This window comes from Panicum virgatum, chromosome 7N, assembly GCF_016808335.1.
Source record: "Panicum virgatum strain AP13 chromosome 7N, P.virgatum_v5, whole genome shotgun sequence".
NCBI classification, from domain to species: domain Eukaryota; kingdom Viridiplantae; phylum Streptophyta; class Magnoliopsida; order Poales; family Poaceae; genus Panicum; species Panicum virgatum.
Window position 1 is genome coordinate 21,340,217 of NC_053151.1, and position 11,689 is coordinate 21,351,905.

At 48.3% G+C, this 11,689-nt stretch overlaps 1 protein-coding gene across 2 annotated transcripts; it reads right to left on the minus strand.

The window, feature by feature from the left end:
• Positions 1-8,218: 8,218 nt before the first annotated feature.
• LOC120682700 (transcription factor BHLH6-like) lies at positions 8,219-10,831 on the minus strand. Of its 2 annotated transcripts, XM_039964701.1 has the most exons (4): positions 10,656-10,829; positions 10,324-10,549; positions 9,809-10,237; positions 8,219-8,632 (listed from the first exon to the last, which is right to left on the minus strand). In XM_039964701.1, exons 1-4 carry the CDS (start codon positions 10,721-10,723, stop codon positions 8,534-8,536), a joined length of 822 nt encoding a protein of 273 aa, XP_039820635.1. In that variant the 5' UTR covers positions 10,724-10,829; the 3' UTR covers positions 8,219-8,533. The 2 variants fall into 2 exon arrangements, with proteins under 2 accessions (XP_039820635.1, XP_039820633.1); XM_039964699.1 differs by lacking the exon at positions 8,219-8,632 and having other exon boundaries at positions 9,635-10,237; positions 10,656-10,831.
• Between the last annotated feature and the right edge of the window lie 858 nt (positions 10,832-11,689).

Below are 11,689 nucleotides of genomic sequence, written 5' to 3' on the forward strand. Positions count from 1 at the left end.
GTGTATGTGTGTTTATGTGCATATGAAATTGAGTTGGCATGTCACTAACGTCATGATAAATCAAAATCTAGATGAAGTCATAGTAAAAAAAATGAAATTTTGTACATGAAATGACGAGTCATTTGAATCAAGGTTTTTAAAGGTTTAAACTATATTCTTTTCAAATTTCAAATAAATATTCTTAGAAAATAATTCCCAAAACATTGCTCAAATGGACTTTTACCCAAAACCAATTTTTCGTTTCGCCACACAAACATGGGAGAAAAATTTGAATTTCGAAGCGTATAGAACCTTTTCAAATGCACTCAAGTTTCAAATTTTATCTTTCAAACGAAGTCTCAAATGAAAAAGTGCCTAAAACAAAAGTTGTAGATCTCGAAATTCTAAGAAAGTTTGGTATTCAAAAGTTTTTTGTTTGACCTCGGGAGTAAGGAGAAAAACTGAATTTACAAACTGAACTTTGGAACTTTGAGTTAATTACGAGTCTGCCCTCACCATCATCTCCACCCTGCGTCCCCTGCCTACGGTGGCGCTGTACGCCGCCGGCACGCCGTCTGCGCCATGCAGCGCACCTCGTCCGAAACCGCCATCCCCGTCCCCGGTTTTGCCCCACATCGGCATCCCTGGCACCTTCCGCGCTCGCCACGCGCCCCCGCGAGTGCTCTGCTCGACACGCTGCCAACGCCGTCGCCGTCTCGACGTCGGTGCCAAGCCATACAGTGCCCAGACGGTGCAGCACTCTGCTGCTCAAGACGTCTACGAAGCCGACTTCGCTTTCTCCTTCCCTCGCTCCCTCACTCCCCAGAACCCCAAGCCGAGGCTCCCTGCTCAGAAACGCCGCCTGCCGCCTGCCATGGCCGTCGGCCCCGCCTAAGCTCCGTGGAGCTCCCCTCTGCAGTCCCCTTCTTCCAAAACTGAGCGTACCGCCACCTCCCCCACCTTCCACTGATCCTCACAGGCCCGTCCTCGCTCGCTCTCGCCCACCGGAAACCCGCCGCCGCTATCAATCGCCACCATGAACGCCACCGCCCACGGCCTCCACGCGGAGACCCCTCCTCCGCCCTCCCTCGGCTCCAACCGACCTCGGGAACGGCTTCACCTCGTCCCAACGGAGCTCCCAAGCCCAGCCACCTCCACCCATGGCCGCCGTCCGCCCCTCTCCGTGGAGCCACCGCTGCAGGCCACCATCTCGAGCCCCAAGACCTTCTAGAGGTAGTCCTCGGTCCCCTCTCTCTTTTCCCCAGCGAGGCCCCCACCGCCGGTGCCTCTCCTCACTGGATTTCGGTGCGCCCTCCCTCCTCTGTTCTCCAACCGGCCAGGGACTCACGCTGAGAAGAAAACAGAAATCCAGGGGTCCAAGTGTAAAAACGACAGGAACTATAGAACTCAAAAGCTGCGAACTTTGAAAATACCTAGAAATTCGTAGAAAAATCATAAAAATACAAATCCAAATATTTTGGAATCGTTGCAACAAAATATACAACTTTTGTTACATCCACTTTTGCATTTGACTAATAGTTTTACCTCTATATTAAATATTAGTTTTATTCACATTTGTATGTATCTCAAGCTCCACCCACGATCTTTAGCTGATTTTTGGAAAGTGTGCTACAACCTAGATGAGTAGATTACTGTAAAAATGTTAGGACTTTTTAACAAATCTAGCTCTAGTTTTCATTGGATCTTGGTTTATGCCTATGTTAAATAGAATTAAATCCACAGGGTTCTATATTAGTTTTCTTGAGCTGCAATTTTTATAGAAGCCTTACCTTAGTTTCTATATGCTATAGAAAAATTTTGGGAACTTTTAGTAATGTATAACTAGTCCTTTTGATTTATTCATGAATAACCTTTGTAAATCAAAAACCCTAGTTTCCTTCATTAGAAAAATCTCATATTTTTACTAGAGCTTGGTTTTCAGAACTTGATCATGACTGTAAAATTGTAGCCACTGAAACTAAGTAGTTTACTCTATAGATTTGTAGTTAGATAAATGCCTAGGAAAGGAATCTAAATTCCTATGTTTGCTGTATAGCTCAATAAATTATGAAATTTTTTACCACAATCTCATCTTAAGGAATCTAACCTACTAGTCAAATTTCATTACCAGCACTTACATTTCCTAGCCCGGAGAATTATTTTTGGGTAGAAATGCTTTTTCTATACTAATATAAAAGAAAAACAACACATCCAGCTCTTTTTTGAGTTAGTATAGATAAAATTCCTACTCTATAAATGACTGCCCAGGAAATGTTAATTAAGAAGTTTCACATCCAACTCACTTTATGTTAGACTACAACTTTATCGTGAAAGAAAAATAATAACATCTATATTGTTGAGCAACTCGGAACTTTGCATTCATACATATGCATTGTTGCATTTTATTTAGGTACGATAGATGTACCACGTGAAGGATGTGATGTTGGAACCGAGCCAGAAGACTGTGAATGGTGGACACATCTAGAAGATGGACGGATGGATCCAGATGTGCACGACTGAAGGAAGATACTCGCCGAGCACTTATCCTCTAACTAACACTAACCTAGTGTTAATCCCAGGCAAGCCCCGGAGCATGCCCTATCTATTTTAAATTTATGCAACCTATTATTGTTTCTATCTACTTGCGCATTTAAGTTTATAGGAGTTGCTTGGAACCTTAGCTGCATAATTCCTAGGTACCTATGCTTGAACACTAGTATGTGAAGGTCGCTAGATGGCTAGGCTAATGGTTCGGTAGAAGTCGAGTGATTTCCTGTCACTCGCGAGAATTATAGGAGTTGAATGTCTACTACATACTGCAACTATAAGGCTCACGGGCGGGGCTGTGATACTTGTGATGCCCGTCTGTTTAGTGAAAATGGATAAGTCCGCAGTGTGTGGTAGTGGTGGTTAAGCGTTTGAACGTACTAACCACATGCCGAGAAATATGGTAATTGGTAAGCTTAAGTACCGGATCGGCCCGGCGAGTGGACTTTACTTTCACCCTCTTTGAACTGGGTTCACATGCGGCCACATGCTGGTACAAGAAGGCGCACGCCGGGCGTGGATTCTTGTAGTCGAGGTGGGTGACCCTGATCCACAACCCGGAAAGAAAGGGGAAAAGTTGTGTGGGTGACTTGGTTCCCATACGTGTGTGTTAGGTCTGCCTGGCCATGTTAATAAATTCGATTCGAATCGTCCACTTCTCACGGTTTGGGACTGCTTAACCCTTCTGCTACATAGAGTAAGAAGTGGAAGATGATGATGATGAAGAATATGGTTGGTTGGATACTGAAAGATAATTGTTTCCCACCATGTATGCTATTGGATAGATGCTCACCTAGAATGGTTAATTGAACTAGAACCTGAAAGCTAAAATATGAAATTAAGGATCTACTCTTTACTGCTTTTCAGCAAAACAAACCTCTCAAGCCAAAAGCCTTGCATGTCTAGATAAAGGGCTAAGTATACCCTTAGTCGGGTAAGCCTTGCTGAGTATTAGTATACTCAGCCTTGCTTGTGGCTTTGTTTTTCAGGTGGTATATCGGAGGTTACGGTTGACGTCATGTGCGGCATCATGATGCCTGGTTTCGACGCTAGACTATCGTTCGTTTTTCGTCAAACTTGAACTCTGTTGTACTTTTATAAATTCAAACTCGATTTGTAATAATAATAATAAAAATCAGTTTTCATACTATGTACTGTAAAATTTGTGGAATGTTGCATTCTCTGGACTACTTTGTCGATCCTGTTTCAAGTGGTTTAATTGGGATTTTACCCGACAGCACTGCCGGATTACTCCGTTTTAATTGCGTGTTAACCTGGTTGCTGTTTCGGTGATGGTTAGCGCACTTAAGCCGATTTAATTTAGGCGGGGCTGCCACACAAGGTGGCTGGAGAAGCCGCCCGATCCGTCAGGCGTGCATGCCCAGGAACCGAAAACGAGGGTTGTGCCCTCGGGCACGCTGTTGGCGTCGCTTGATCCGGCCATCGAATTTGCCGATAAACTCGCCGAATCCCCTACCTGGCGCCCCAGCTGTCGGTGTTTACCGCCAAACCTGCTCAGGGATACCCTTAGCAGTAGGGTTTGTACGTAGGGATCGACTGCTCTGGAACACGATGGTGCAAGGAACACAAAAATTTAGATAGGTTCGGGCCGTGAGTTGCTTAATACCCTACGTCCTGTGTGGTTGTTTGTATTGCCTTAGGTGTTGATGATGTTTTGAAGGGGTCCCTGCCCACCCTTATATATCCGGGGGGGCAGTGTTACATGGAAAGTTCTAACCAAGTACAGTTGGAATCCCACTACAACACAATCGGGTAGTTTCCTTTGTACTGCAGCTAGTTCTACACCTATTCGGGTAGTTATAGGAGAGGTAAGGTACATCCATGAGCTATCCCTTACCCTAAAACATTCTATGCCTATAAGCAGTCCCGCTGTCCCGGGTCTGGCAACTGTGGTAAAAATTTGAGTGGGTTTCGCAATTTTTTCACTTACCATGCTTACAAATAGAAACATAAGCAAAGAATCAGAGAGTTGAGAAAGATGTTGTTAGATTTGGAGTGAGAGTGACGATCGAATTTGTGTTTGACTTTGAAATTTTTTCTATTGCCAATGGACAATATAAATTGTTTCATATAAAATTTTGGTAATCTTTTGGAAGGGATTGATAATTTTAATGTAACAAGAGCAATTACAAAATTAATATATAATTTAAATTTGAACTAGAAACGCATGAAATAATAAATGTTTTCGTATAGAACCATCAAACATGAATTGTTGAGTCACTTTGATAAGGTAAAAATTATGATAAAATTATGCGAACATGAAATAGTGGAACAAATTGAATGGTAAAAATTTGAAGGTAAAAATAATTATTTCAAACAGATTTAAATGACACACGGCAAAGCAAGTCTTTGCTGTGTGCCCTAGATCTGGCACACGGCAAAGTTAAATTCAAATTTCGTAAACAATCTCGGATGGGGAAACGCTCTAAATGAAAATTGTAGATCTCGAAAAGTTATGAAACTTTGTAGTTGATAACTTTTTTATTTGAATTCGTTTAGGGTCTCAAACAAGCAATTTACACTCAGTTTAGTATAATATCTGAGGAAAAAAAATGTAGTATAAACATGAGTGTGTAGTGCAGTGGTAGAGAAGGTTACAAGTGAGGGGGAGGTTGTGGGTTCGAATCCTATTGGGTGCATAATGCGCTAAAAATGACGCAACTTGCGATTTTGGCGAAGCGGGTGTGTGGCTGGCCGGTGGGGTCCTCCCCGGATTTAATCTTTTTTATTTTCTATTTTTAAAATCAGTTTTCTAAAAAAGTCTTTGCCGAGTGCATTTTAGCACTCGACAAACTCTTTGCCGTGTGCTTGATAAATGGCACAAGGCAAAAAATCTCTTTGTCGATGCCTGTTTGTCGTGTGCCGTTTACCGTGTACAACACACGGCAAAGTCTTTAGTGCATGCCCCTGCACCATGTTAACGAATATATTAACACTGGCTTAACTTATAATTCATTACAGATTGCTAACAAGTTTGCATATTTCTTGAGAAGGGCACAACGGTAATCTTATCACTAGCTCACTGTCCGGGCGTCCACGTCCTGTGGGACCCGACCATTCCGGCGCCAGCACGTATACTACATAAGTGGCGGGAACTCCATCCGAGTTGCCCGGAGATGCGCGAGCGTGACGTCAGGCAACAGGTCGGATTTGGGTCGGGTGGAGTGACTGGGCACCCAAAATCGAAACCCAAACTTAAAACCCGAACCTGACCCGAAAACCGATTCGGGTCAAAATCTATCCCCGAAATCGAAACCCGCGGATACCCAAAACTCCCGTTTTGTATAGCAATATAGTAAGAAAAATAAGTACTTCTTATTAATATATACAAGATATATAAAATATTTACATGTATAAACAAGGGGCAATAAATATTAAATAATTTCCTAAGCCAATTTAGAATAAATTTTGTAGTCTAAGTAAAAAAACTTATTGCTAAGTATACTATAAAGTATGAATTTTTACTCCAAACGATTATCTATTGGGTATCCACGGGGAAAAATCAAATCTGAAATCGAACCCGATAAATTTAGGAGCCCCGAACCCGAAAACCGTAGGTCAAAAAATCATCCCTGAACCTGAACCTGCTAGACCCGAATCCCGCGGATATCCGACCCGAAACCGAACCATTGTCATCCCTACATGCAGTGCATTAGAAAAGCATTGCTTTGTCTTTCTCTCTTACATCGCGCATCGATGGGCAAGAGTTTTGCCACTGCAACTAGCAATGCTCCGTTACAAAAAGCAAGCGTCGGGTAATCTACTTAAATCGATGCCCAGTCTGCTCATCAGCTAATAAACTATCAATTTTTTAGCCGGAGGGGTAAAGATTTTGCATGTTGGCCGGAGTGGTCTATTATTGTTTTGTAGAGAAAGAAAAAGGCAATCCGGTCCGGTCCATTTGGGCATCGATGTGCATGTGCTGCATGCACGTTGCGGAATTGCGGTAGAAAACTGAGAGATCAACAAGCAACATCGTCCGGATCCGGTGGTTTTCAAGCATCGCTTCACTGCGGGTGCCCTCAGGATAACACCATCTCAGCTGCATTGTAGTACTACCTGCCAACGCCATTACGCCAACATTGATGATGCCACGTGACGGGTGATCAGGACTATGAAACGAACAGCGATGATTGAACATTCGTTCTTATCCTTGCACGCTCAGGTATAGATGGCCAAAAGGCCGGAGGCGACAGCCATGCTCGAGGCTTGAGTTTTTGTCCGGTCCAAGCATAGCACGGCCCACAGCACGATGCTTATCATGCCCGGGCCGACCCGGCCTAGTGTGGCGTGTCGTGCTACAAGCACGGCCTGATATTTAAGATTGGCTCCCTAACTGTCCGCATAATTCCTTAGCTTCACCGGCCCACCAAATATCATCTCTCAAAACGTTAATCTGTCACTCATCATTTTCTAAGTCTCCATTATCCTTTTTAGCCGCGGCAGAAGGCGGTTGCCGGGCACGACATCTCCCATCCACTACTGCATAAAAGGTTTGTAGAGACAGGTGAAATAGCATTTTTTAGAGGTGGACGCCGCACCCGCCCCTGCTTTCTGCAGCTAAAAATAGCTGTTTGCAGGGGCGGATACGTTATCCGCCCTTGAAAATGTATTTCCAGGTGCGGGTCACCCATCACCCGTCCTTAGAAATCAATTTTTAGGGGCGGGTCACAACATCACCCATCTCTAGAAATCGATTTCTAGGGACGCGTCACCACATCACCCGCCCCTAGTAATCGATTAAAAAAAAAGGGTAAAGCTGTGGATCCGGCTGCAGGAGGCCCCGGCCCCCGTCGTGTCCGCGGCCCCAGCGCCGGCGGTCCGGCCGCCGCCTAGATCTGCGGGCTCTCTAGCGAGGAGGCGGCGGTGAGGCCCAGATCCGCCATGCCGCACTTGATCCCGCCGGCTGCCATGGTCCGCCGCCAGCCGTGGTCGCCACTCACCAAGGGCCAGCTGCCGCGCCAGCGCTCACCGTCTACCGGGAGAGAAGCGAAGGAGAGACAGATAGAGAGTGCTGCCCGAGAGACATAGGGAGAGAGAGAGGGGTGGGAGAGAAGATAAGGATAGAGAGGGGTGGGGGATAGATATAGATAAGAAAACGAGTGGCCATCCGCGTCTGCTGCAGATTTTACTCGGTCTCTGTGTTCAAATTTTGTAGGGGCGGGTGAAGGAGTGACCCGCCCCTACAAATGGTATTTTTAGGGGCGGGTCATTCTCTCATCGACCCCTAAAATGATATATTTTTAGAGGCAGATGAGGGGGTGATCCGCCCCTAAAATATATTTTTAGGGCGGGTCAGTTGCTACAGTAACTGTTTCATTTGTATCAAAGGGTCAAATTTTGATCCGCCCCTAAAATAAATCGAAATGTTCCTACAAATCATTTTTGTAGTAGTGATCCTATTGTCTTCACATATGAAATTGGGAGCTTGTTTTCCTTATCGGTCATGGCGAACTAATGAAGTTGAGGGCTTTGTTTGACCTTTTTTCTCAATTTGGCCCACGAAAGAAGTGAGAAGCCTTAGAGATATTTCATTACTTGGCATAAAAGAAAGCAAAGACCGTTTAAGAAAAAGAAATGCGAAACTAAGAGACCAATGTCTAAAGTATTAGTACTTACTTTTGGACTAATAAGGTTTCCGAACATGCGCAGTATTCATTGCACACCAAAGTTCTTTAAGGGGTGAGTCCCCTTGTTATTCATTACCATATACTTGTTATTCATTACCATATAAGAAGTTATGTTATGCTCGTCAAGGCCTATGACATGAAATCCAAACTTGCTCAGTCTACTACCTAAATTTTGACCGGCTGCCTCTTAGAAAAATGAACATCACCGTACCTCCCACATGCGTAAGGGGGATGTTGAGAAAAGGGCAGCAGCACACAGCAAACACACAACATAACTTCTTATCTGGCGAGGGACTATGTTGGTAAACTAGATGGAAAACTATCATATCCTGACATAGTTATTATTAGCCCTCAGCCTAATAGCTCATGTAACTTGGCGGGCTTCCGGTGGCGTCGATCTGAGCGAGAGCAGCCTCGACCATCTGCTTCATCTGGATCCCATCCATTTCATCTACCTGGATGCAGAGGAAGATTCAAGCTCAGTCAACAGATCTGACATGAAGCATCACCAAAAGTCAAGGCCTAGGTACCACACTCCACGACAAAAAAAAAAAAGTTCCAGCTAAACCACATGCTAATCGTTGCAATTGTGATTTATTAGGTAGTAGATGCAAGGCGAAAGGTTGGGCGGCCGAGTGGCTAGCCCAGCCCGGTAGCGTCGCACTCTCAGCAGGTCCTGAGTTCGAATCTCATCAGAAGTGAATTTCAGGCTGCTGAGAGAAAAAATCTCATCAGAAGCAAATTTGAATTCAAAAAAATGAAAAATTTCTAAAAATTTCTAAAAATATTTCAAGGTGCGACGAATCTAATGGTGTCAAATTTGCTCAAAAATTCGTTCGTTTAACATACTTTTTAGGCATTTAAAGTTAAACCAAAAAAGAAAAGGAAAAAAATGAGACGGTTCATTAAGGCCCACTTGGTAAAGCAGTCAAACTGGGCAGTAAACCGGTCAAACCGACCGGTATACCGTTCCAAACCGGTTACACATGCGATTTTGAATTTGAATTTGAATTTAAACCGTTCAAACCGGCCGGTAAACCGATCAAATCGGCCGGTATACCGGTACGAACCGATTGAACTGAGTATTTTGAATTCATATTTGAATTCAACCGGTACCGACCGATTTCCGACCAAACCGGACCGGTATACCGGTACCGGACGCCGGCGATTTGGCCGATCCGGTCGGTAAATTAAACCCTAGCTGGGTAGGGGAGCAGCCCCGGGCCTCACCCCCACCCTCACCCCAAATTCTGCAGCTGAAGCACGTGGTGTGGCGGATGTGCCTGGATTCCCGGCCGATTTGCACGTGATCCTGCCGCCGGCCGTTGGCAAGCGATCGAGATGGTGACGTTGCATTCGTCCACCTCGAACTCGAACTCACTCGGACGCCGCAAACGGAACAGGGGCCAGGGTCATTTTTGACTCAAATTAAAAGCTTTCCACCTAGAAAAGCGTAATTGATCCTTTCAAAGAAAAGCGGAATTGGAAAGCCTGAGTCGTATGGTCAAGGTACGAGTCAACTCCATGGCCAACCCGTGGGAGCTCCGGCAAAGGTTATGTCGATGGTCACAAGGGGGAAAAAAACTAGTAAGACTGAGGAGCGACTCGATTTCGATCGAATCCAAGGGTACCTCGACGAAGACGGTGTGCATGAGGCATCCGGCGACGGAGGTGATGCTAGCGGTGATGACGCGGAGCCGGAGCTCCTCGATGGCGCGGCACACGCGGGCCATGGCGTCGCGGCGCTTGCGGCACGCCAGGCTCACCACCAGCACGCGCTCGCCCACCTCCGACACGTGCAGCTCCAGGACCTCCAGGGGCGGGGGCGGCGGCGCGGCGCCGTGGGGGGCGGCGGCGGACAGCGGCACCGACGACCGCGCGCGCTTCGCCTTCTTCGCCCGCTCCGCCGCCTCGAGCGGGAGGAGGCCCTCGTCGTCGATCGCCTGCGGCGCGCCGGCGGCGGACTCGAGCGCGCGCACCTCCTGCAGCACCTGCCGCTCCTCCGCCTGCAGCTGCTGGATGTACTCGATCGCGTCCTTGATGATCGATGCCTTGTCCATCTGGATGTGACAACATTCTTTGTCGTGAGAACTCGGAACAAGCTCTGGTCGCCGGCGGCGGCGATCAGCAACAGCAACGAACTCACCTTGGTGATGTTTGGCACGACGCTGCGCAGCGCGTAGAGCTTCTCGTTGAGCTTGCGGCGGCGGTCGCGCTCCATGATGATGTTCTTGTTGGCCCCGTCCGCCGCGCCGCTGCCGGCCCCCTTACCATCACCCGCCGGAGCTGCCGAGGAGGAATGGGAGTTGGACCCGTCCGGCGAGCTGGAGTCGTAGCAGGACATGGCGTCCTCCTGCGCCTCCAGGTAGATGCTGCAGCAAAGCAACGCCATGGACCACGGCGGTTCGATCAGCAGCCAGCCAGCAGCCATCGACGCCATTACATGGATAGCCGGCGAGGCGGTCGCACATGCCGTACCTGAGCTCCTCGTACTCCAGGTAGCGCTGCGTCTCCTCCCAGTAGCTGTCGCCCATCTCCGCATCCATAATTGAGCCGAGCTCTGCGCGGGTTCGCCGCCGGCGGCGTGCTCTGTTCTTCCGTTCGCTGGCTCGGCCGCGGGGACTGAGCAGCTCGCTCGTCGCTCTCCGGCCGATTTATAGGCTCCGGCGTGTGACGCTGTCATGTGGGCCTGGGGCGCGGTCTCCATCGACGCGGACGCGCTCGGCTCCGGTCTCCCCGTCCGCGTGACGACCAGAGCGGGGAAGGAAAAGGAAAGAAGAAAATCGGTCTTATAGCACTCAAAGACGACAACTTCTATAAAATATCATTAAAATTATTTGGCCCCGTGAAATACCACCAAAATCTGCGAATATTACCTCAAATTAGCATTCCGTCATATTTTCCGCTAACTCGTCGTCACGACGTCTTTCTTTCTTCTTTCCACGCCCAACAGCCTTCTCCCTCCTTTAGCTAGCGCCTCCAGAGCCTCATCGTGAGCGCGGCCGCCTCCAGCTCCTCCCTTCTCCTCCCTGGAGAACGCGGCGGCGCGCCGCGAGGGGACGCGGCGGCCAGCAGGGATAGGGCGTGGGGCGACGGCAACCAGCACTGCTTCGGCCGCCGCAGCCTGTCGCCCCGTGGTGCTGCTCCGAGCGTCTACGCCGCCGCAGCCTATCGCCGCGTGCTACTCCGCCGGGCTCCGCGCACTGCGTACTGTGCTGCTCAACCTGCCACGCGCTGCTCCGCTGTGATGCTCCGCCCGCCGCGTGCCCCTACTGAGAGCCGGGGTCCGCCGCACCCTGCAGCCACACTCCACCCTGCCGCGCCACGCTCCGCGGCTGCCTAGGTGCGCATGGGCCCATGTGCTGCCGAGCCGGTGCGCGACCGCGCCGCACTCTGCCACGCCGCACCCCCTGAGCTCTGCCCCGCCACGACTCTGCTCCGCCACACCTGCGCTCCGCCTGAGCTCCGCCCCGCCGCACCTGCGCCCCGAGCGTGGCTGCTGCCTGGCCCGC

Bases quoted from the DNA above. Each gene is read 5' to 3' on its own strand.
- LOC120682700 (XM_039964699.1), bottom strand. From the start codon at position 10,723: ATGGATGCGGAGATGGGCGACAGCTACTGGGAGGAGACGCAGCGCTAC. The intron at 10,550-10,655 runs GTACGGCATGTG...GCTTTGCTGCAG, and splicing joins CTGGAGTACGAGGAGCTCAG to CATCTACCTGGAGGCGCAGG. The intron at 10,238-10,323 runs GTGAGTTCGTTG...TGTCACATCCAG, and splicing joins TCGTGCCAAACATCACCAAG to ATGGACAAGGCATCGATCAT.